At 39.0% G+C, this 26,838-nt stretch overlaps 1 protein-coding gene across 4 annotated transcripts in view; it reads right to left on the bottom strand.

Annotated features, from left to right (window-relative positions):
• Positions 1 to 26,838, bottom strand: part of LOC119723555 (mitogen-activated protein kinase kinase kinase kinase 4-like) — a 63,089-nt gene that overhangs the window by 20,207 nt on the left and 16,044 nt on the right. For all 4 annotated transcript variants that reach the window (XM_038194267.1, XM_038194269.1, XM_038194268.1 and 1 more), the window contains exons 4-12: positions 20,761 to 20,805; positions 17,880 to 17,960; positions 16,726 to 16,836; positions 7,407 to 7,497; positions 6,227 to 6,412; positions 5,207 to 5,285; positions 4,363 to 4,529; positions 1,505 to 1,586; positions 138 to 445 (exon numbers count right to left, since the gene is read on the bottom strand). In XM_038194267.1, the coding sequence (XP_038050195.1) occupies positions 138 to 445; positions 1,505 to 1,586; positions 4,363 to 4,529; positions 5,207 to 5,285; positions 6,227 to 6,412; positions 7,407 to 7,497; positions 16,726 to 16,836; positions 17,880 to 17,960; positions 20,761 to 20,805 (1,150 nt within the window). The remainder of the gene's footprint in view (positions 1 to 137; positions 446 to 1,504; positions 1,587 to 4,362; positions 4,530 to 5,206; positions 5,286 to 6,226; positions 6,413 to 7,406; positions 7,498 to 16,725; positions 16,837 to 17,879; positions 17,961 to 20,760; positions 20,806 to 26,838) is intronic.

Raw genomic sequence — 26,838 nt, 5'->3', positions numbered from 1 at the left:
ACCCAAATCTGTCCCACTACTCTACGGTTTGATGGATTTATCAGGGCATAAATAGCATGTCAAAGAACGTAGTAAAGGTGCTGCTAATGGGTTAATGCTGCCATTTTGTCGTGCCTGAAAAGAGCGATTCAACTCACCCACGGCCTGGCTCAGCCTAGCCTGCTGCCTGTTCTGCACTGCGGCTTGCGGCAGTTGGGCGCTGAGCGGCCTGCCCTGCTGTCTCGGGGGCTGTTGCTGTGGCTGGGGCTGCCTGGCAGGGGGCTGATACTGTTGCTGTGGCTGTTGGGGCTGCCGGATTGGCTGGGGTGCCTGGTTGGGGATCGGGCGTAGGTTATCCGGGGGCCGGTAGCGGGGGGCGGGGGATTCCCGTCTCCGCCCCTCCTCTGCCTGCAGGCGCTGGAAGTTCTTGCGGAGGGTTGCCTCGCTCGGGCCCGGCAGCATGGAACTGAATTGGATTTACAAATTTGAATTTCATTTCCAGCCTGATCCACTTACCCTAAAGCATCCAATTTCTCCATGAACATGCTGAAAGCCAATACCTTATATTTTTCATGGGGAACCGCCAACATAGATTCCATAGATTCCGGTAGCTCAGTTGGTAGAGCACCGGAGCAGTGCTCCAGATCTCACAGCTTCAAACCCCTCAGCAGTCAAATTATTTGTTCAACTTTTGAATTAATTTGACAGACTGGGTAATGTGAGCTTCCTCACAATCTGGCCTTGAAGTCCTTATTCCTTCTATATAGAACATCAGGAAAGCGTTCAAATTGTGCAAATGTTGCCAACATTTGAATACATATATCAACATCCCTTACGGAACACATGCCAGTACTAAAAATGCTTACAAATGTTGGAAAGTTTGAATCGAATGCTGTTGAAAGTGAAGCATGCTAAATACATTTGTACATTTGTGCGAATAGGAAGATTGCCCACTGCATCACTATTTCAGGCAAATTCTGCCTCTCAAGTTCAAATGCATTTTGCTACGCTTATTGTTCACAGTCTTAGAGATAGAGGCTTAAGGCGGATTCATACTTCACGCAAATGCGACTGTGAAGCAACTTTGACTTCAGGGAAAGTTCACTACAAAATTCGCCAGAGTTTAAACATGTTTAACTTTTGCAACAGACTCAGTGACAGAGGCTTATCAAAGCCTCTTCACACTTCACACAAATGCAAATTTGTGAAGCCAAATTTGATGTCACGGAATATTCTCTGCGAAATTTGCCGGAGTTGAAACATGTTCAACGCCTGCAAATTTGCGGATGCTAGAAAATTTGCAGACGCTTACAGATTTGCAGCACGAATAACTTGCTATCGTGTCACAAATTTGCATAAATTTGCATTCACGAGTGGCACTGAGCATGAACAAGCCTTCAGCTTTTATAAGCAGACAATTGTGTGCTTAGGAATGCCAATAAAAACAAAAAGAAGGAATGGTCCCAGCTTAGCTTACTGAGTAAGTTGCTGGTTAATTAATTAGGTGACTGCAATTGCTAGTTACCTTGGTTCTCCTTCATCTTCGATCTCCCCGTCTTCCTCGCTCTCGTTACTGTTGTAGTCATAGTCAGTGGCTGAATCCTCCACTGGCAAAGTCATGGAGAGAAAACAAAACAATCTTGTAAATCTGAAGTCATTCTCATGTCTTCAATTTCAATTAAATCAAAGGAGGGGGGGGGGGTGTGATTACCAGATGACAAACGACATGTAAAATTCTTCAGTTTATTGTTCCCAGACTGAATAAACGGCAACCAATGCCCAAAAATCTGAATGTTATTTGAATAGATTATTTTTCACTTATTTGTGAGGTTTTGGAGTGCTTTTTTGTAATTCTGTCCAAAATCTCTCTGGGAATCTGCACAGATCAGGAGACAATAATTTCGGTTTCAACTCAGCAGGAAGAAGAAAAATCCTTGTAAAGAAACCACATGTACAATACATATAGCACAACATTTTATGTCATTTTTTTGTTAAAAACACTCATTCATGCTTGTACAGAAAGAAAACAGAATAAACAGAAACCAGACAACACACTGTAAAAATGTCAACAAGACAGGACTTTAAATATTCTTCTGAATCGGCGAACGTGTATCAAACACACATTTCATAAATACCTGGTACCTAAAGCCCGGTTCATACTCCATGCGAATGCGAATGCGAAGCGAATTTGTCGTCATGAAACATTCGCTGCGAAATTCGCCCGAGTTGAAATATGTTCAACTTTTACGAATTCGCAGTGCAAATACTTGCCACGCCGTCACAAATTTGAGTTCGCTTTCGCTTTCGCGCAGCGTATGAACCGGGCTTAAGACCGTTTACCCATTCCTATTGGTCGGGAGCCTGTCACGGGTGGGTGGCTTTAAACAGCTGATAAAACACCGACTGGTTTTAAACACTTTTTCCAACCGGCACCACTGCGTTCTGGCCCACATCACGCAGTATGCGCCACATGTGTGCCAATCTCCACATAAGGATAGTTTTAGCACTACGTTACTCGCGCGAGGCACATACCATAAACATAGATAGAGGGGTGTTTCACAAAACATGAAGTAAAACTGTTGAACAAAACCGTTGGAAATTTACATATTTTTGTTTACTTGTTTTGACTTTTTTGACCGAAAGGTATTTATGAATGGGAATAAATGTGTGCTTAATTGGCAGGTATTAAACAAGTACGTTTAAAACCGGCTAGGAGTCTGGACACGGATTAGCGTACAGGCTCCTATCCGGTTTCAAACTTGTTTAAAACAGGCCAAGCACATATTTATTCCCTTATTAACAGTCTGTGATACAACCAACATTACACATTCACAGAACCTCCCATGAACCCAAAAGGCAAGCATAAAAAGGATTTTTTTAAATTTTTTACTATAAATTAGACAATATAAAGGGGATAAAAAAAAATGGGTTCACATTCTTCCACCAATGGAGGATGACATGCAAAAATATTGAGGTAAGGAGAAAAATCTTAAAAGTAACTCATTTGGCAATATCAAACCAAAATGTGCAAAACTTTCATACAAAACTACACCAAAATGTGAAAATTATAAACTTCTTTAAATACTGGTAGCAAAAAGGTTGCAAAACGTAATTTTTCAACAAAATGTCCCCTTCAAAAGAATTTTTTTTCAGAAAGGGGAGATGAGTTGCATTTACCGTGTATAGGGACCGTGATACCCTGTCCTATGGCGGCAGGAAAATGTCATGACACAAAACGTTAGGCATGAAGAATCACAACACGATTGTTTTCTATTTTTGGATTGTGATTTGGAAAACATCTATCAGATTTGACTGACGTGGTCTTGACAAATATTTATGCAGGGTACAAAAGCAATCACCAAATTTCATTATGTGAAGGTTTTACACAAAACACATTACACATGTACATGTACATGAAAACTACTTCACCTGTGGTTGTCCAACTAGTCCGAGGATCAAATATTCACGTGTGCAGAGCCACGCAATGAACGTCTGGTATGGCCGAGCATGCGAATTTTATGCGACCCCGCATTTAGAAATGGTGACGTCATTTTGATCAGAAACGTACGTGGATTGGTCAATTTGGCTGCCATGTTTTTGTAATACAATAACGGGTTACGGGAGACCCGATAGAAGGGGCCCGCTGAATGGTCAGAATCTGGAGGTCAGGATGCAGTCTCTGCGCAAATACCGTATCATAGATGCTTGGTGCAAGCAGCCATTCCATAGACTACAGTCCAACCATGTCTTGGGAAGAAAATCTTTCTAGACCTTAAGCCAATACTTTGATTTTAGGTTATGACTTCATTTACATGTACATGTAAAGTGATAACAATTTCATTCACGTTTCTTTCCCAATTTTACTTCCATGTCACAGAGCACTGAGTCTTTAAAGAAGTGAGTTACAGGTGATTTAGAGAAATGGTTGAAATTTTGACGAAGCTTTCTCGAAGGGAACATGAACCCTAAAAAATTTCATGCCAAATGTTAATTTTCCTCAAAACCTCTCAGAGACAATAAACCTAAAATTTGTATTTAAGGTTCGCCACAATTTTTGTTTTCATTTTTGAAAACTTAATCATTCCTATATCAAAATATTCACTGTTGAAGTCTAGTCCATGACAAGTCCATCACAAATCCTCCCTTCTAAAGTCAAGTCACAAGTTATTCAAATGAACTGTGACAAAAGCAGTCCTCAGTTGTTGTTCATCCACTGTTTACTTACATGTAAGACTGGAATCACGACAGGTCTTGTGATTTACTTTTGACTAGACTTGTGATGGGCTTGATTACAACATGGACACTACAGATTTTTATGAATGACGGGGCCTTTTTATTCTTTTGTTCCCCCCCCCAAAAAAAAGGCACAAACTGGATTCTCACCTCTCTTCTTCTTGGTGCGGTCGATGTGGTCCTTGAGTTGAATTCGAACCTGCCTCTCATTGGGCAGGTCCTTGATGTAAGGGTGCTTCAGCAGCTGTGTGGTGTTGGGCCGATCGTGGTAGTTCTTCACCAGACACTTCTCCACAAAGTTGGAGAATTTCTTACTCCTGCGTTGAAGGGAGGGGGAAAATGAGATCACTCAGCCAGTTCAAAACAAAGTTTCAGAATAATTGTTTAAGTCAACATGTGTATGTTTCAGACAAGTGCATAATTTCCCAATTGCATTGCATATTTCTGCTGGACATCAATCAATGCTGTGGTTAGCCCAAAATAACAAATAGACGGCACATGGGGGGGGACACCTTTTCTACAACTGTATTTGCTTCTTTGGAAAGTATTTGTGCATTTCTGTTGGTCTCTACGCAAATGTAACATTGAAATTATGTAAAGATACCTATATTTTTCAAACAATTTTCTACCGTTGTTTCAAGTTTTTAAATGAAAACACTAGTGTTGAGAATATCCGTTTATTGCGGGAAAACATTATTTTGTCTGTGTACATTTTACAAACTTTTTATCAGATGGGGAGATGTTCATTTTACATTGGGTTTTGCCCTTTGCTGACATATTTATAAACAAAGTAAACTCAGTGTTGTCTGATGGCTTGTGAGAAAAAAATCACAAGCTTACTCGGGTGGGACTCGAACCCAGGACCTTCTGCTGACTAGTGTGGACATCTTGCCACACTCCACCACCAAGCCAGCGTCGGCAAAAGGCAAAGCCCAAAATAAAAGTTAACATTTTCCAAGTTGCAATGCTTTCTTCAGACAACCCTGTCTCTCACCATTTTTTGCTTTTCATCCTAGGTGGCGGATTCCGAGGGATGAGAAATAGCGCCCTCATGGGGTGCATGTCGCAAAGAGCTGCAAAAACAGATGGGGAAAAGAAAAACCACAATGTAAAAGTCGTTCCTCAAACAAAATAAGATGATCTGTGGAAATCAATCACACACTGAATGGTTGTGAATACAAGGTTTCCGTAACCACACAATGAAATTCATGAAAGTAAAACTATGATGGGTGTCTATATATACATGTACACTGCAGCATCATTTATTTTAATAACCTTGATTTGACAAAGAAGATTTGAAATTGAAAGTTTTTAATTCATATCACGACAAGGAAGTGAAGGTCGATGACATTTATAGGGAAAGTTAAAGAAGAGGAACAATAAGTAACGTGTCTGTGACACGTTGTACGTTGAACATGACTAGCACCGTCAGTCATTGCAACTTTTTTTTGCAAAGTTTTGCTTTTATTTTTGGGATATGAGTCTTATTAGCTTTCACTTGAGTCGAGTCGAGTTTTTTGATGAGGGACTCGAGTCAAGTCGAGTCACTTGCTCCCAGTGACTCCGTTGAGTCACTTGCTCGCAGTGACTCCAGTCGAGGTGAGTCATTTACCCATAGGAACTCGTGTCGAGTCGAGTCACCAAAAATTGTGACTCGAGTTGGACTCCAGTTGAGTCATTGACGCGAGTCATTACAAATCTTAGTGCGATACGGACCAATTACACCACACTGTTGTTGCCATGCATTGACCAATTAGGATCGAGAATTCAGGTTTGCTTGAAGATGAGATTTTATGCATTTACACATGCCGAAATTCCTCGCTAGCCTCTGCAATACATTTTCTGTTAACACAGAACTTTCTGATATTTAGTAGAAATTCTGCGCTTATGCTAAGAGGAGCAATGAAATGGACCCAGAGGATTTGTATAATCAGCTATTAAGGGACCTTCTCAATATCGTTTTGTTTTGGATATGCTTAATGACATCATGGTTTAATGCAGACTCTGAACTTACGAGGCTGTCCCTCAGCCATCTCCAGCGCGGTGATCCCCAGGGACCACAGGTCGCTGCGATTATCGTACGTCGCGTCGGGATTCTCGTCGCAGGCGATGACCTCGGGCGCCATCCAGTACGGGGTACCGATGAAGGTGTTACGGCGACCGATAGTCTTGTCCAGTTGGGCACTCACGCCGAAGTCAACTGGAGGAAGACATGTATGGACAAATTCATAAAGACTATGTATAGGGTGTAAGGTTAACTTACTGATGATATGTTACTAACCTAAATACTAAGGTCACGATATATGATAAAATGTATCACAATACATATCATAAATTTAAGGCATGATAATTTAGTTTTGATACATATGTACATGTACTGTTATATATCATTCATGAGTTGAAAGTTCTTAACTTTCTTTTTGGTGTCAAATCTTTCAATTAAACGTAAAGGTTGTGTAACATTTTGTACTTTACAAAAAAACAAAAAAATTCTGGTACCTGAAAAAGCTTCAAAGTCTGAATATGCATAACTCTAGTCAATTTTCACAAGTGCAGGGCCCAATTTCATAGCGCTGCTTAACAGTAAGCAGAAAAGTTGTGCTTACTATAGCAGAAAATCATGCTGCTGCTTAAGCACTATTTCATGCTAATGGTTGCGCGCGAATGAAGATTTCTATTGTTACGTCACTGATTTAAGCAAAGTTTTCTTCTGGGTTTAAGCGTGCTTTTGCTGTGCTTACTGCTTAACGGTCCCTGATGAAATAGATGGAGGCTCGGTAAGCACAAAGTCGGCTGTTAAGCAGCGCTATGAAATTGGGCCCAGATTGTACACTTGAAATATAACTTGATTTCAAGTGAAAGAGGCTGACCCAGTTTGACCTCTGCATCCTCTGTCAGCAAAACATTCTGCCCCCTTGATGTCTGCTCCCACATTCAACTAAACTGTGTCAAAGACTCTCCTTTCGCTGTTAAGTTGTGATTATGTTTATACAGTGTAATTTGAATTGTGATTCCCATTTTTTTCACTTATCATTTGAAAGGGAATTGAAATTTGTGATAGAAAGGACCATAGTTCGGAGCCCATGGGCTAACTTGTACACACTGGGGCGATAACCCATCCCAAGCACTAAAAATGACAACAGCAGATTATAAACTTGCAATATATAACTTAATTTCAAGTGAAAGAGGCTGACCTAGTTTGACCTCTGCATCCTCTGTCAGCAACACATTCTGCCCCTTGATGTCTCTGTGGATGACATGGTTGGCATGGAGATGACTTAGTCCCTGCAAGAGAAAAAAAACATGCGAACAATTACATGTATTAACAATTGAAATTGATCACACTTTTGAGGTCACAATGAAAAATTTGAACATTATTTTATTCAACCTTTTTTTCATCAGAGAGTAAAAATTGAAGGCAAAACGAGATTTGCACATTTTTATTTTTAAGACCGACAATCTAGTAGTCTGGTGGCAAGACTTATGGAGAGAATGTATGGAAAGAGAGACTTGTTCTTCTTGGATCCAGATGCTCCTTTTTATAACTTTTGTACTTGCAAATATTAAGTTGCAGTAATTATTATTAATCATTTTTGGTAATGAAACCAAGGCTTCCTCAAAAGCGCCCTAGTCACTGTAGCTCGCAAGCCTGAAGTAACCTGTGGAGAGAAGACAATGAGAAGAAATTACAGTTTTAGAGGTGGGAGGAAAAGCCCAGAAGAATATTCTGAGGAAAACCCACGGAATCAGGCAGGGACTGAAAACCCAATCCACATATTGGCCCAGGCGGGATTCGAACCCGGGTCACAGCGGTGGAAGGCGAGGAAAGTACCGCTACGCCAACCTGACTCCTAATGAAGTGGTGTTGGCCTGATTTGACATGCTTTCTTTTTTATAGTGCATATTGTCACTCCCTATCATATCAGCTATTGAACTTTCACATGTTGGACATTTTGTTGAGAATCCCGAAGTTTTTTTTTCAGAATTGCGCAACTCTAGCATGTGATGGGTTGTCACGATGGTGTAATGACCAAAACAACAAGAAAACAGTATTTTCCATAACATCCTCATTATGTGTACTGCCCATACTCTCACTCTTTCTTTTACTTTTGTAATTGTTTTAGTGTAAGAACTTAAAAACTAAACTGTACTCGTACCGAACAGAAACCGAAAACAGAAATTTGCACACGTACCAGTAGATGTCATGTTCTTGTGAGAAATATGTACATGTACACGTACACAAATACACATTTTGACAATGATAAACGAGCCAGTAGTCCTATAAAACTGCATGTAAGCCGATCACCACTGTCATCATACACGTAATCATTCACTGTGGCACAGTGTTTAATTTGTTGAATGCGTACATGTACATGCAGGCCCTTGTTTGATTCAAAACCTAAGAACGGCAACTTCAGCATTTTTCAAGATCGATTGATTTTTGGGGTCATCCGAAAACAATGCAATACAGGTACACTGCTTTCCTAACAATCACAGCTTTGCTGTTTACTTTCTTCATGATCAGAGCCCCAACAGAGGGCAAACTGCCTCCGGTTGAAAATATCAATGCAACAGAGGGAAGTGATGCCTCCTTTACATGTAACCGTTTATGCAAGAGTAAACGGAAACCCGCCAACGAGACTTCAAAGTGGTTCTCGATTTCCACAATCGGAGAGAAGTATCCAAGAAAGATTAGCAATGACACCGCGCACTTGATAACTTGGAACAAAAAATCCACAACTCTTCGCTTGTCCAACGTCACTCCGGACGATGCGGGTGTGTACTTGTACATGTACCAATGCAAAGCCCCAACACCAGTGAAGTACATGTACATGTATTACATCCTTCAAGTAGATGTGGTCAACCCTCCAAATGAAAAGCCTGGCATGATGCCCACAACAGAAGGTAGAACGCATAGAGCACAAGGTGAAGATTTGACCACGTCACCGCGGACTGCTCTTCCCAATGGACAGCCATGCCCAACAGCGCCAATAGGGCGTCCCGAAGATTCAATCCCTCCCACGGCAACTGATAATCGTTTCTCCGGGCAGCCGCATCTCGTGATTGGCATCTACGTGAGCCTTCTGCTTAATGTCATCATAACGCTGATGGTGGTCTATCTTTGCATCAAGAGAGGGAGCCCTACCAATACGCAGACATCCAACATCGCAGCAGTCTCACAAGAGGCGGAGCCTCCCGAAAACCAAGAGGATCTGGTGACACGGATGAGGAGGGATAAGGAGAATCCAGAACTAACCAGTGAGATCTGGATGGGATGACCATGCCCCATTACTACCGGTAGCAGACTTGATCATATTGGAATTTTTTTTTTTTTTTAGTAGTGATCAACATGCAAAATGACTCTATCCACAAAATTTGTGCTCAATATTGTCTGCTACTCTGTGCTAATCATGTCAGCACACTATCCTTAGTTGCAGGATATGTACAAATGCAAAGATTCTTCGCTTATGATAAACAGAGCCATTACTCAGTTTGCTATTTATTTTGGATGAAAGTGTGACTTGTGTGTATAATCCCATGCATCTGAGATAGTAAGCATGTATTTTATGGCCTATATACATACGTGTACATGTACCGGTAGATGCAACTCTTACCATAATTACTGAATAATCTGTTGTCTCCCTGGTTTTACGGCAAAAGATACTTAAATGTATGTGGGCAGTATATGGTACATGTACATCTTAAGGTTCACAAACTTTCAATGCAACTTCGTGGGCCCGTACATTGTAATGTCATATTATGGTTTCTATAGTCCGTAGCCCCTTTGAGTTTTTGTCTCAGGTGGTACGATACTGAATTGAAGAAGTACACATACCCGTACATTTGTACGTACATTGTACATACGCACAGAACAAAATGACTTGCATAGAACAACAAATAGGCAAATGAAACTATTAACGGGATTGCCAAAAGGATTAATATCAGTAAAAAAAATTCTTGTATTGCAAATTTACATATGTATGTATACACAATGCATACTAATACTGGTATGTGTACAAAGTGCATCCACTTTATATAAATTCAGGGACTACCGGTAATTTACAATGTAAGTAGCAAAAACTAAGACCGTCATATAAATAAGGGCTTCATCTCAATAAAAAAACCCACATCTGAGTAGACCAAATATATCCCCACTCAACATGCATGCACCTTCCAACACCTCCCATCAGTTCACACACCATAAGGAAGGCAAATCCAATCAGAGTTAACCCCCAACATTGTTCATGGTTCGCCGCTCCAAAGTTGTTCCTCTGTCCTCTGCCACCGCCTCAGCCCCTTTCTTTTGCTCCAGGGAAAGAAACCTTTTCACATCCAGCTTCTTTTCATTTCCTTGAAGCAGCAGCTGCAGGGAATAGATTACCACACGGTCGACCTGCATGCTTAACCGCTTGGAAACAAATGCCTCTGTTGCTGAGTATTCCAGAGCCAAAGTGGCCACAGGTAAAAAAAAAAAAAAAGACTGTAGACAAATGCAGATTATCCGGATTTCCAGCTCAAATAAAGATATTATAAGGGCCTGCAGGTTAAAAATAAGGGAAGTACAGTAGCAGTATTTAAATTCTTATGAAGGTTTTTTTTAACTTCAGCTGTATCATGGATTTTAATGATTTAAAGGTAATTTGCTTTTGCTGTAAATGTTCAGAAATGGATGGACTTGAGGGAAAGTATTAAACTATTATATACCGGTAGCAAATATTGTTACACTGACCTGTTTAAAGTTCGATTTGGTAATTTGGGGGCAGTCGAGTGTTTGAAAAAAAATCACCATTTTTTCCCAAAGATGGTCGGCTGACCATCGTTGGAAATTGATACAAAAATTCCACTTTTCTTGAAAATGAGAGCACACCAGGTGCCATGATTTCACAGGATGATTGAGACGTAACGTATATTTCATAATGATTTAGTAGTTTTGTTTTTAATGTTTGCAAATGTTGTATATTACAGATACCTTTAACTTGAGGTGTATCATGAATTTTAATGATTTACATGTAACTTCCAATTTTTGACATCAGCTTACTCCTTACACATTGTGTACATTAAAACTATTTTAAGCAATTATGATTATAAAGTGTCTGTTTAATGCTCTTACCGTACTTCAACTCTGAAATAAAAAAAGTGGGCCATATTTAATCATTTTAATAGCCAAGGCCAAAACAAAAGTTGTAAATAAATCTCAAAGAAGATGCAACACAGAAATTGTATACTGTACATACACATGTACATAGCCTCCTGTCATTTTCCATAAACTTTAGATGATTAAATATTTGTCTGTATGCATGAGCACCATTAAACATGATTGTACATGTTACAATCCAGGGCAGACATGTACATGTACATGTACTGGTATGTACACAAAATGTATGTAAATGCTGGCTCATACACATGTACATGTAGTCCACGCGAATGCAAATTTATGTGAAGCGAATATGTCATAAAACATTCGCTGCGAAGTTCCCCAGAGATGAAATGTGTTCAACGTTTGCAAATTCGCAGCGTGAAAGCATGCCGTACGTCATAAATGTGAGGCTATCTGGAAAAAGTGAGACAAAACTGAGCAGAAATTAAGATAATGCCTTACAATACTGTTTGATGCACTCCATTCGGACATTCCGTGGACAAGTTGTGGCTCTTTTAAACTTCGCATTTATTGGCATTTAAAAAAAAAAGTAATATACTGAGAAAAAAGCCTTTAAAGTTTGCGTTTTGTGGCCTTGAAAATGAAAGATGCCAATTTTGTTTCCCCTGAAGAACACTTTAATTCAACGATTTTTATACTATTTATATCAAAGGTTACAAATAGTAAAATTTGAAAATCGAAAAAAAAATCACCTCCATTCATTTTGTTTTCATTTTTGTCCACTAGGGCCTGTGCCAGGCCCGTCTCATTTTGGGGTACATATTGTACTACATGGATGTATTTGTGATGTCAGTTTACATATTTACCGGTATGTAATAATAATAATACCGAAGTCTTATATAGCGCACGTATCTACCAACAATTAGGTACTCAAGGCGCTGGAAATTATGTCTATTATTAGAGACAGGTAAATGAAGTATATGTACATGAGAAATATGAGAACCATTACATAGCACCTTTATAATGGTTTACAAGGTGCTGTGTACATGTACAAGTATTGACGTGCTTTTACTTGTAAAATTACAAATTATACACGGTAAGTGTTTGTTTGACCTCTTGTTATTTCAATCCTGTTCACAAGACCATAACAATAGACATGCAGAATTTGACCAGTCATGGGCTCGCCAAGTTGAACAATCAAAACACCTATTGGGTCAGTCACACAATTCACCATACATGTACTACTAGTATCTGACAGTGCAAATTCTTCCCAGTCTTTGCCTTCAGAGATCAGGCTACATGTATTTATGCTGACCTTTTCAACTCTAGTGTCCAGCTATTTTGATTGCAAGATCAACAAACGATAATATTTTTATAAGCTCTGTGAGGCATTTATGTACAGACTTGCACAAGTCATCAGATTTTCCTTCGTACTTTCTTTCCAAGTTTGACGAAGGTTGATGGCTTCTGCCATACGTGCATTAAAGGGAATGTACATCATTGGCTTTTGCTGAAATTTTCAGAAATTTGAGGGGTTAGTATAATATATCAAATATTGTTACACTGACAAGTTTGAAGTTTTGTGTTCGAAAATGCTGGAAAAACCAACAAAAACAAAAATGTTCAAGTAGTCTGGTTCCCTGACTCCACCAGAGATGAAATGAATCAATTTATAGATGCCGGAAAATTGTAAGGTAAGGAAACCAGTCTAGCTGGCCTGCACCCGTTCATGAACATGTAAATCAATAGCAAACAAAATTTGGACTGAAAAAAAAAAATGGTAAATTTGGAGCAGTAGTTGAAAAATAGTTAGGTTTTTCAAACGGTGGTCGGACGACCACTGTTGGAAATTTATACAAAATACCACTTTTCTTGAAAATGACTTCACACCAGGTGCCATAATTTTACAGGATGCTTTAGACTTTCATTTACCAACATCCTAGTAAGCTATTTCGTAAAAATTTGGTAGTTTTGTTTTCCAATGTTTGCAAATGTTGTATATTCCCTTTAATTGTACAAATGTACGTGCATGTTGCTGCGCGGTACAGAATTGTATACATTATGTGGCCATTGACATTATGTATGTGCGTATGCACACTGTAATGAATACATGTACCGGTATGTTCACAACATTTACGTGTACACACATAACCTCATTGTAAGAAATTGTACTTTCAGTTTGCCCGCAGGATCATGAGGTATGATTATTCAGGCAAACTGGTGTCAATGACCTCTACAATCTCCCCACAGTGGTCAATATGCATTTGTACAGTGAACAGTATGTATCCTACCGTCCATGAACAACTAAGTGCATGCATATGGTACAGTATGTACATTGTAAAACATGTGTGAGCATATCACAAGTGCGGTTTTGCTGAAATCTTAGGTGGGAAAAATAATTCTGATAGAAAAATATTTGACCCAAAGTTCAAATTGTTCAATATTTTTTTAAACATATTATTCTTTTAGAAATTTTCAAATGATTACCGGAAGGATTTCAAAATCCAACTGCCCCCACAAAAACCCCTTTCTGATAATTCTGATAGAAAAATATTTGACCCAAAGTTCAAATTGTTCAATATTTTGAAGATATTATTCTTTTAGAAATTTTCAAATGATTACTGGAAGGATTTCAAAATCCAACTGCCCCCACAAAAACCCCTTTCTGATAGAAAAATATTTGACCCAAAGTTCAAATTGTTCAATATTTTAAAGGTATTATTCTTTTAGAAATTTTCAAATGATTACTGGAAGGACTTCAAAATCCGACTGCCCCCACAAAAAAAACCTTTCTGCCCTTACACTAATCTCTCACATTGGTCACCCTGGTTAGTACTATCAATGCAAAAAACTGATTTCATTAAAAACTGCCTCAGTGTCAACAAGGTAGGTGTAGGTGTGAAAACGTAAAATTCTATTGCTCATAACTCCAATAAAAGTACCAGGTAATTTGCAATTTTTAAACACACATCCTGAATTACAATTATTAATACTTCCGGTGGTACAAACTCCATCCTTCAGGCCCCCCCCCCCCCCAAAAGTCTCCGGTTTCTGGTATGGAGCTTGCCCAAAAAGTGGTGCGGCGACGCAGCTTTTTTTTTTTTTTACCTGTTTTTTTTACTTCAAATGTCGGCTGATGACTGCAAATGGTGCCCGACTAAACTTACTGCCAATACGGTATTAAGGGAGACCAGGGCCAAATAAAGCTTATTCTCGATCATAACCCCATCTAAAAACACATTAAAATTGTGCAACAGCAGGATTCCAGTCAAACCAGTGAGTTTGGCGGTTTTGAGACATCATCTTTCATTGAAAAAAAAACTTTTTCATTTTGCCGACGCGCATGGCTACGGCGACGCGCGCGCATACCAGAAACCGGAGACTTTTTTTTTTTTGGCCTAACCTTCATATATTTTGTTGGAAATTCACATCTACCGGTAGAGATTTCCAAGTAAAATGGTTGAGTTCACATAACCCAATTATTTGTTAACGGGCAATATCCTCATTATTGTATTAATCTTCATATATAATTTGTCGGAAATTCACACCTTCACCTACAGTTTTCCAAGTAAATGGTTGAGTTCACAAAACCCCATGTTTTGTTAATGGACAATGTCCTGGGTTTTGTGTCAATCTCTGCTTTTGATACAGCCACTTGGGGTTTGCCAATGAAAAGGGAATTGTTTGATCTGTGTGTGAAAAACCACACAAAGTGTGAAAAGCAGGGAAGTCAATGAGTCACCCGTGGACCGGCCAAACAATAACTTGTGTGTACAATAAACTCAACCTACAAAGTGGGAACCAGTTCATGCATTCTCTTAGGCCAAAAAAAAAAGTCTCCAGTTTCTGGTATGGAACTTGCCCAAAAAGTGGTGCGGCGATGCGGCTTTTTTTACCTGATTTTTTTGCTTCAAATGTCGGCTGATGACTGCAAATGGTGCCCGACTAAACTTAGTGCAAATATATGGGCGTCCAGAGAGGCCACATAAAGCTTATTCTCGACCATAACCCAATCTAAAAACAGGTTCAAATTGTGCAGCAGCAGGATTCTAGTCAAACCAGTGAGTTTGGCGGTTTTGAGACATTATCTTTCATTGAAAAAAAAAAACTTTTTCATTTAGCCGACGCGCATGGCTACGGCGACGCACGCGCATACCAGAAACTTTTTTTTGGCCTTATAGTTGATCAGTACAGAAAATGAACATTTATTTTCTACAGCAATTTACATCAAATCATAGAGAATGGACATGTGTCACACTGAGAAAATTTGTAGCCCCTTTATGGTTCCAATGTTTATAAAACACAGAGGGCTTTGTAGGAAAAAAAATACTCTGTGTATATTTATTCTATCTGGGTATACTAGAAAACCAAATAAACTTGAAATCTGATAGGGGCCAATACAGTTTAATGTTCACTGTTCAGACAGCAGCGAGTGGTGATGTATGTACTCTGTTAACAGCCTGTGTATTTTTTTTCTTTTTGAATGTTTGTGTCCCATTGGCAAGCGGTATCAACAACCGGCAGTCTCACCAGGCACTTGCACTTCTTCCACACTTGTGGAAGAACTGAGAATGCTTCCATTGACACTGAACAAAAAAATGAAAAACTTTTTGCCACTTTGAAAATTAGTGCCATGCTCAAAATGAGTAGTGAGTTGCGTACATTGTACATGTATGTCACCACAATGCACAGAAAGTATTAAAAAAAAAAAACCATGATAATGTGATGGTGCTCGGAGTTCCTCCCTGCATTGGCCATACTCCATGTATGCAAGACCACGATTTTGTACCATGATGGAATACTGCAGCCGCATCTGGAGTGGTGCTCTGGCGTGTTACCTATCCCTCTTAGATAAAATTCAGCGACACATCTCCAAGCTGGTGGTTGAGGACCTGGCATCTTTCCCGGAACCTCTTCACGTCCAACGATCTGAAGCTTCTCTACATCCTTATTTTTTTTTAAGAAACCACCACGGGAGTGTTCCGGCGGCCTTTCTTGACCTGTTCCCCCTGACCGTTCTTTCTAGCAATCCATGCGCTTCGCTGCCTAATTCACACCCTTTTACTGCCATAGTTTCTAAGACTAGTTATGGAAAGTGCATGTATTCCTCTAGTTTCTTTTATGCTGCCTCTTTGCAACTCTTTACCAGAATCATGCTTCCTTTCTACATTCACTCTTTTAAGATACCTTCTTTCACTGTGACTTCTTTCTTTCTCTATTCTTTCTAGTTTGTAGCCCAAACCTTTGAGTGTCCTTCGCCTTAATGTTTAGGCGATACCCATTCAAAACAAACACAAACAAAAAACTCCTCCCCCCTGCATCTTGAACTTTGTTAAAAGCCGCCATTTTGAATTTCCCCCCCAACCCTGAATGAAAAACCCTGGTCAACCTGCCGAGGCTTTTTCCAGACTCACCCTCAGGATTTCTCTGCAGATGTACGCGATCCACTCTTCCTTCAGAGCGTTGCCCTTCGTGGCTTTGACCAGATCTGTCACGGATCCCGCTCCGCAAAACTCCATCACCAACTGCAAATGGGGATGTGAATTCACGCTACAATTGTAATTTGGTATTTAAACGTTCACTGAAACTTTCATGCAGGTGCCATTAAACAGTTGATACTTTACAAAAGCTGTCTCCTATCTCCTACATGTAAGGGTGTGCATCGAAACAAGATACCTGAGTACCAGACTGCAGACGTCAGGAACCAGTTCCAGATTATGGGATCGGGTACCCGTACCCAATTTTACAAATTTAACAACTTCTAAGACAAAAGCAAGATTTTGAATGTCATTTGTGGGGAATTTTCAAAATGAAGACCAGGCTGCATGGAAAACCAAAACAGATTTCACGTTTATGCGCATTTTAATGCATGACAGATGATGCTCGCAAAAGTTGCAGTTTACGGTACACTGCAAAGCTTCAGACGACTTCCGAGATTTGAACTTTGGGGTTGGGTTTCTTTTACGGGTACCCGGGTATCCGTGTTTTACTTCAATAGGGTAGCCGGTTCCCGGTTCCAGTACTTTTTTTTGCACACCTCTACTTTCTCCTGCACATGTTGCACATGTACATGCACACATACTGAAATTTGTATTCTTGTGGAGACATTTCTTTGTTCTCGTGTAGTAAAGTTTTCGAGTTTGAAAGTGAAGTTTCAAAATTTCCTTGGCTGAAATTCGGACTTAATATCCCTTTTCTAAAACTCTTCCATTTGCGACAGATCAACCCACCTTGGAAATTCCTAGTTTTTGAGTAAAATCCATTTATCTATTTCGTGAAAATCTTGTGGAGACGTATTCATCTATAGAAATTGTCCTGTGGAGACGTATACAATCTTTTGTTCCCTATTGTACACACGTCTCCAGAGGGCACGGTGTATCAGATCATACGTACATACATGTACCATGTGGGAAAGGCACAACAGAGACTACATGTACATACATAATCAAATAACAACATACATATTTTTAATGGGCAATTGTCTTGACTAATTCTTGTACATGTATGTATGCTGTCAGCATTATGGTGCAAATTCAGCTTGCATACGTACATGTACACATGTACATACCCATAATTGGTCGTCGGTCCCTCGTAGTCCTTTCTTGATGAACGCCCCGTAGTACGTGGCGATGTTTCTGTGATGTGAATACTGTGTGGTGAAAGAAAGGGGGAGCATTCGCATTATAAACCAATTAGGTTTAAATCCAAAAACAAACATTTTGTCTGCTGTATACATACATGGAGTGTCAGTAGAGAGATCAGGTGACTATTAGAATTCTGGCAATTATTATTGAGTATATTTTTACCCTTTAATTAATTATCACTTTGTTTATTTAACTTTGAAGGTTTATTTTTTAGTATAATAAATTTCTGATGTTTAAAATCTGAGGTTTAGTCTTAATCCTAACCCCTTGAGCACTTTTACTAGAAACTATCCTGAATCCGCCAAAAACCATCAATTTTGTCATGTAAAAGAATGTTGTCCTGAGTCCATCAGAATCCACCAGTGAGTCCATCAGAATCCACCAGTGTAGTACATACATGTACCGGTACCTCATACACACCAAACATATAGCCATGGAGTTAAACTGTTGAGATCCTGAATCCATCAAAGTCCCCCAACTGCTCAATATAGAGGTATCCTGAATCCATCAAAATCCTGCAGTACCACTAGGCTTACTGTCCTGAATCCATCAAAATCCCCCAACTTTTTCACAATGGAAGTACCCTCAATCCGCTGAAATCCTCCAGAACAGGGTGAGCATTTTGATGGATTCAGGTACCTTGTAATTGTACGCACTTTGAAATGTGCCATGTACACAAACTTGGAAAACTTGCCCAGGTTTTTTTTTAATAAAATAATTAATATTACATTAGTTATTTATTCAGTCTGAGATAATTACCCAAGCTAGAATGTTCCTGTAAGATTTAGAAGGATCCGGGAAAGTTATGTCAAATTCATTTTCTGCTCTCTTTCAAAGTGATCAAAAATCTAAAAGTTAATACATGTAAGTGACTTTCTCTCTTGCTATGTGTCAGCAGGTAACAATCATATTTTTTCTAATTTTTCCGAGAACCTTAAAGACGTTAAATACATTTGTACTTTTTTTTCTAATGCCAAACCATACACGATAACGAAAGGGAAAATGGAGTTTGGTTGTGACGCAAGTTTTCTTTGACTGACAGCAAACAGGCAAGAACTTCCTGCACAAACCAATGTCATTTCCTGTATTGATACCCGTTGCCATAGTTATTGGTAAATAGGAAACACTCAGAATAGGAAGCTATTCAGTTCAAAAAATTCAAACCAATGTAAATCTGATTTTTTTTTGCATGTGATAAGACGTTAGGCCTATGCAATGTGCACAGATTAAAATGGAAACACAGGGAATACATGCATGGGCAAATACGTTTGCCATTGGACACTCTACTGGTACACGAGTTGAGAAAACCTCCCAAATAACTATTATTTATCCACAATCAAACATTTTATTCATTTAAAAAAGTGCTGTGTCAAAATTGATAATTGTCAGCTACTGGTAGGATTCTTAGAGGATGAAAGTGTCTCACAATTTTTCATTTGTTTCATTGAAATTGCGCAATTAAACACATAATTATGAATTTTATTAGGATTTTGGTTGCCTATGCAATGTAAATAATGATTGATAACAATGAGAAAAAGGCCTTTAACCCAGATGCGAACATCCATTCTGTGCCAAGTCGTCCTTTCAGTCAAAATCAATCAAGTGACTGTTTTCGACAGTTAAGAGCTCCCAGCCTACCTGTACTTAAAGCAGGATTGACTGGCTGTGACTGTTAACATACCGGTACATGTAAATTCTATAGATGCTTGACTTAGGCGATTGATAAGTTATATGTAATCATGTTGTACTTTTGTTGGCCGAATAAATAATATTAATAATAATAATAATAATTAAAATAATGCTTGTGCCTCCCAAAATAATCAGACTACAGTACTAGTACTACAGTGCCCATTGCAACAGTGCCTGTTGTTACAGTAGAAAAAGGGTGGCCGTAAAAAAAATAAAATTACTAAGGATCAAGCACACTTGGGTTACAATAATACAAACAGCCTACTGTATATATGGCCTTTCCTGCCCACTTTACATCTACCGAAACTGACCTAAATGTACTACGGTAGCTCTCAACAACACCCACCCAGAATAAAAAAAGAAAGAAAGAAGCCAAGCTCAATCAGAGAGCCAAACCCATTAGTTATAATTAATAACCCTCCTTCTAATTCCAAAAGCCCTTTGAAGATTACGGGTATAAATCCTGCACTATTGACTCTGACCCTCCAACCACAATATTAATGTGTGTATACCCGTATATATCACTCATTGTTGTGACAGTGTGTGAGGTCAAGGGAGAAGTAATTGAAAATGTAACCAATGTAGTCAACACCATTAACATTTGTCCTTGTAAGTAAAATGCATCTTCAAAGGAATTTGAGCAAAATAACGTCTGATGGTTAACAAGTTTTGACTCGCGTTGATATAGTCGAGTTTAAATAGTTTTTTACTCAGGAAGGGGCAGGGTAATTTTGAAGAAAAACATGTTTTTTTCTGATAGTTCCTGATACCAGAATTGTTAAACCGTAGCAAGTACAACATTGATGCAATCAATAAGAAACCACTCACATTGTTCTAATTTAGAGATCAACTTTTCTGTACCAAAAGCCAAAAGCCATATTAATTAAACTTGTGAAAATGCAAAATTTAATTATTTACATGCAATTAATTTAATTTACAAATCAATAGCGTTTTGCTCACAAAATTATTAACTAGAATGTTTTCTTGAAATAAGGGGGGGGGGGGGGATCTAAACCGAGAAAAACAATATTCAGGACACTGACAAACTGCACTCTAATACTATTTGAATTGATGATAATATGCCTAAATGTTGCATAATATAATCATATTTATTACCTTTTTAAGAACATTGATCTCCAACTTGATTTCCTCTTCCTCTTCCTGCAAAAAAAGGAAAGAGGAAAAACAAAAAAAATTAAACAAATTGCACAAACGTAATGTTCAGAATTATTGATTGGCCGCTTGATCTCTACATTTTGTACCATACATGCTGCACAATTGACTTAAAAATATTATCCTTTATACAACACCTGAATAAATCCCCGTCATCTGATTGGAGGATCGTTGATCACATGTCATTGAATTATTCGTACCAACGCACGGCGCGCGCGTGGCGCGCAGCGCACAGTGCAATGGAAGTTCTATTGCACTGTGAATAGAACTTCCATTGCACGCTGTCACTGCTGCTGGTGGCGCTGTTTTAAATCGAGATAAATTGATAAATTGAATATGATTGTTCTCAACCTGTCGAATAGTTTGCATTAATATAAGTATGATGAACTTGTCGAACTTTTAAATAGTTTTCAACCTGAATAAATTGGCTATTAAAAGTCAACCAATCAGATGACAAGGATTTATACAGGTGTTATATAAAACAAATAATGAATGTTTCACATTCGTGCAATGGTAAGAATAATTTCATGAGGTGACAGATGAAATGTTCCATTCCACTCGGCTTCGCCTCGTGGAATGGAACATTTCATCTGTCACCTCATGAAATTATTCTTACCATTGCACTCACAAACATTCATTATTTGTATAATTGACAACTGGAGCACACATGAAACTGTTAAGAAAGTATTTGGTTCCATGTAGGAACTGTCTTCATAATAATTACAGGGTGTAACTGCAAACAGATAGTGATATCATGGAGCCCAATGGTAATATTAACCGGTAAACAAATTAAGGTCTGTTATTCTTGAGACATCTACAAGGGGAAATGGCATGATTAAATGTCAGTGTCGTACAGTGTAAGTGAAATACATACATGTACTGTTACATGAGTATAGGCAACGTGTGCACGCACACATTCTCAAATTTGTATCCTTGTGGAGACATTTCTTTGTTCTCGTGTAGTAAAGTTTTCGAGTTTGAAAGTGAAGTTTCAAAATGCTCTTATTTTAACCAGAATTAATTTCCTTGACTGAAATTCGGACTTAATATCCCTTTTCTAAAACTCTTCCATTTGCGACAGATCAACCCACAGGTCTTGGAAATTCCTAGTTTTTGAGTAAAATCCATATACATGTATCTATTTCGTGAAAACCTTGTGGAGACCTATTCATCTATAGAAATTGCCCTGTGGAGACCTATACAATCTTTTGTTCCCTATTGTGGAAATGTCTCCACAAGGATACAAATTTGCGCTCACACGTACAAGACATAATGTGTATTTTGTTCACACTTTTTTTTTGTACATGATCTTCATTTTCAGGTCACCGCTTATCTGCTCATAACATTCTTGTTGGCGTTCAACAACCCAAGAATTTCTCTTTAATATCGACTGCCTGGCAACTGCCCTTTGCCACGTGTGCGCAAAGCCTTCGATTAATTGACAATGTCTGTTGCGACACTCAATGTAGTAAATTACATTATTAACCACATCTCATCCCTCACCCCGACCTTGCAAGCAATGCAGGCAAATGCTCTGTCAAAATAGGAGCGTCGTCGCACTGCATGCTTCAGTACAAAGATGACGTGAAGACTGAAGAATTTTTTTTTTTTTACCCGAGACAGGCTTTTCTAGTCTATGGAATAGCCAATTCCACATTTTGAAGTATGATATTTGTGCAGATTTGGCAATGAATTATGAAAAACAAGACTGCGTCTGGACCTTTTTGAATACTTCACAGAACATGATTGCATGGAGAAAAATATTAAGTTCTTAAGAACAAGTTGTATTGATTTAATGAAACACTGAACAAACGTACTGCATTTGATCAAAACAAAAACTATCCAAAGAAATACCGGTACGTGGATAATTGATTCGCTTCACTTTGCTTGATCCTATCCCGGGCCATATGGGCAAAGGATTAGAGGAAACGACCCCAGATTGAACCCCGGAGAAAAGGGCAACCAACTTAATTTTGGATACCGGCCAAATTGCCTGCAATTTTCCAAATACGTGGGGCGGGCTTCAAATAGCTCAATCGTTTTTAAAATTAGACCCACTTCGGGCAGTAATGACTGGCACTGCATGGTACATTTTTGTGCATGTACATGTCCGGTACATAAAATACATATTCAAGGTACAATACACATGTACAGAATGTACATGTACATGGCAGAGTTGCTGAGTTAACGGTACAGCAACTTAAGTGTGTAAATTATAGTATTGCATGTAAATGATGTATGATGACAAATATTGTGCTGATGACGTGACCTAATGACGTGACCTAATGACGTCACGCTTTGTTTGTGCGCTTTCCTATGTGGTAGACGGTCCCTTCTTTGTCTGGCGTTCCGACTTCACTCCCATAAGAAAACCGCATACGATGTACGTAAACAAAGCCATTACGTCATTAGGTCTCAGGTCTATTACATAGGCCTACAAGTATACATTCAACATTTTAGCCAGCCCAACAAAAGGTTTTTAAGCTTTTGCTTTAAAATGAATGGTGCAAGTAAAACTTTGGAAAACTTAAATGAATGAAATCGTCTTCCATACATGTACAACCATACAACTTTAATACATGTACTATGTACTTACCGGTATTGTAAGTGACAGCGTTTGTAAGTACAATGTACATGTAAAATGTATGTTTTTAACACTGTTTTGTACAAGCTAGTGTGCAACATACCGGAACAAACACCCACTTTTTCATATTACATGCACATATAATTTCCCCTTTTATACTTGAACAAACAGCTGAAATATTTGTGTCTGGTGAATCTCCAAATGATGAGGTCACCATCTGTAACCACAGGGAGACTGCATATGGCACAGCATGTACGGGCAGACATGTCGACATGTACAGATCATGAACATCTCTTTGTACTGAAAGTGCTGACATACATTGTAGACTTGCTTTGTGAGAAATCAGTCTACAGCAATATAATGTGGTTCACTTCTGGAAAAATCAGCGACTAATTTAGCATTTAAGAGTCCCTTTTCACTATGATCAGACTAGTACTGGGTAACTGAAATGATTATCACCCAATAGGATCCGAGCATAATTAAAGCATTGTACATGTACATGTACATACCTTGTACTGTATACAATACTGCACATTATTTATCCACATACGATTATCCAGGTACCGGTACTGGTAACTGTTTTTCAACACTAAAATATTGTCAGTAAATCACTAAAAAAACCACTCCAGTATTTTGCATTTCATATTAAATATATAGTCCATCATTTGTAATTTGTGCATTTTGTTCGTTTGAAGCAATAAAAGAGTTCAAAATCTAATGAAGGATACTGAGCAACTAACCTGATGAACTTACAGCTCAGCTTCAGCTGTATATTCCGAGAAAACCAGCATTCTAGGATCTCAATTTCAAATCAAAAGTTGCCGAGTCACGTTTTGAATTGTTTTGAATTGCAGCTATACGCGATGTCGTGCACTGATCCGACGAATTATAGCAACCGCGCGCGCCTGTGCGTCGTGCCAATGCTTGCGCGCGCTGCGCTGAATAACAAAACGAACTACTAATTTAAATTTTCCTACGGTGCGTCTTAAGGCGCACCGTTGGAAAGGCGTTCTTTCGTTGATTACTTCAAAATGATAGCTTGCCAGAAAGATTAATTTCACAGGGAGTTTAGTCCACTTACTATCTTTCAACCAAGTATGTTTTTCAACAATAATACGCCATTAATTTTTCGGATGGCTGCAAATGATGGACTATAGCTTTAAACAAAAACCCTGTCCATGCAAGATCTATGAAAAATCACAGCTTGTTATACATGTAGCCATGCCTAGCTGTATGTACACATTTACAATGAACATACAAACATGATTCATGCGTCTCTTGCTCGCGCGTTATCGTGACCCAAATCTTGCAGACTAATCAACTGAAATTTCATCACTGCCAAAGCGCTCCGTTTACTTATTTCCCTGGGTACGCCAATCCTTCATGATCAGCCATACTGGCATAAGAATAACATTCTTTTTGGCCAAAAAAAAAAAAAAAAAGGAGAGAAAAATTGCAGTCTACTTTCCGACATGAATCATATGCCCTCTGGTGTTTATTCCATAAACAGCCCAGCTTAGATCAATCATGCAGTTTAGACTGATTGCCCTAAATTGCCTGATTTCTTTTCTTCTCTATTACTTTTTTTTGGCAAGGGGAATTGGGATCAGGGGAGGGGAAGTGGGATCAGGGGAGGGGGAGGAGGAGGAGTTGGGGGGGGGGGGAGTACATGTTACTTATACAGTACAAGGCAAAATAGACTCCTCTCATAGACAGCTATCTTCGTAGGAAAATTACAACTGCGTACACTCAATGCCATCAAGTATGTGAACGCGCAGTGTGCAAACTGTTTTTAACATGCACGCATGTTGCTCGAAACTTCTTCGAAATACGGCACAGACGATGCCGTCATGAAAAATTTGACTCCCAAAATGCAGATGAATGTGGCAATCTGTAGGCAGTGATGACATTTGAGAGAGATCTAGTATACACATGTACATATGTGGCAATGTGTGTAGAAATGCCCCGCAAATCAACGACGTAACAATGGAAGTACATATGTACCAGACGAATGTTGCAGAGCCACACAACAAATGTCTGCTCCATGCATGTAAAATTTATGCCATCCCGCACGCCAGCCAGTCGGAGCCGTCTTTAGAATTTGTGACATCACTTCCAGCAGAAATTCGGCAAAAGCTGTTGATTGGCCAATAGCTGCCATGTTTTTGTCATAAAACACTGAAGTTACCGAAGACACGATAGAAGGCGCCCGCTGAATGGTCAGAATCTGGAGGTCAAGATGCAGTATTTCTTTGCATATCAAAGACGCTAGCCATGCAAGCGTCTATTCCATAGACTACAACTGTAGCTCCTCACATCAAGCAGGGAAGCTGAAGGAAATGTAAGGTTCTGGTGTGATGATTTACCTTGTAATTCACAACATTTCTGTGTTTGCCTTAAAGAAAAGACATTTAACAGAAAATGTTGTTGAATGCAGCCATGTAGGACATAATAAACCCTGTGTTTACACTGAGTGTTTACAATGCGCGATGCATACATTTGTTTTGTAAATCGTGAACATTCATGCCTCAGGGTCATGATAAACTTAAGAGCTTATAGTGACCAGAGCAATTTTTCCAAATCACCTTGCAACAAGTTCATCACCTTAAGGAGCTTGGCTATGACTGAGTTCACCCAGTAAATCTCTCACTAATTTGCATAAATTGACATAATTTTCACCTTTTTCCCGTCATGGTCACTACTGGTACTGCTTGATAAGCCGCTTTTTGTTACCACTTCCTGTAACCATGCTTCTTTGTAAATTTGTATGTCATTAAAGTTTACAGACACACCACGTGAAGTGAATTTTTCTGGGAAATAAATTATTCGTAGAACAAGAGGTGTTAACTCGTCATTCCAATCAGTATACATTTGTATGCTCTGACAATCATCAGAATGCCTAGTGATGTACAAATTGTATGTTACAACTTACATGCATGCACAAAAATGAACTACATTCCCAATACGTATTTGTTTATGTACATACATACACATTCAGTAAATTCAAAGCATAATGCAATATATCAGAATGATTGATAACCAAGCACATGACCTGGACAGAGCAATCCATCAATATGGTTATCATGTCCAGTAAGACCACGCAGGAAATGAGAATGCACGGAGACTGCACTCTGATCTACCAGCATTGCCATTCTAACCTCATAACGACCTGAGGCTCATCAATAACTTAGTCTTGTTTACCCTCCCTTGCCATCAAAACAATGCATTGTGGATGGATTTTGTCCCACAAAAAAACACATGTACCGTATGTATTCAACCTCACTGATTCATGACTCAAACGTGCACTGGTACCACACTGGTACATGTACGGTACATGTGACACTGGGACAGCCAATAAAATACAAATGTAGTCTAGCTTATAACCCCTTGCTCAGCCCCACAATTAAAAAGGTCAATGGCATGGCTTAATCTCACAC

This window comes from Patiria miniata, unplaced genomic scaffold, assembly GCF_015706575.1.
Source record: "Patiria miniata isolate m_02_andy unplaced genomic scaffold, ASM1570657v1 HiC_scaffold_17, whole genome shotgun sequence".
NCBI classification, from domain to species: domain Eukaryota; kingdom Metazoa; phylum Echinodermata; class Asteroidea; order Valvatida; family Asterinidae; genus Patiria; species Patiria miniata.
This window is presented reverse-complemented; position numbering and strand designations above follow the sequence as displayed.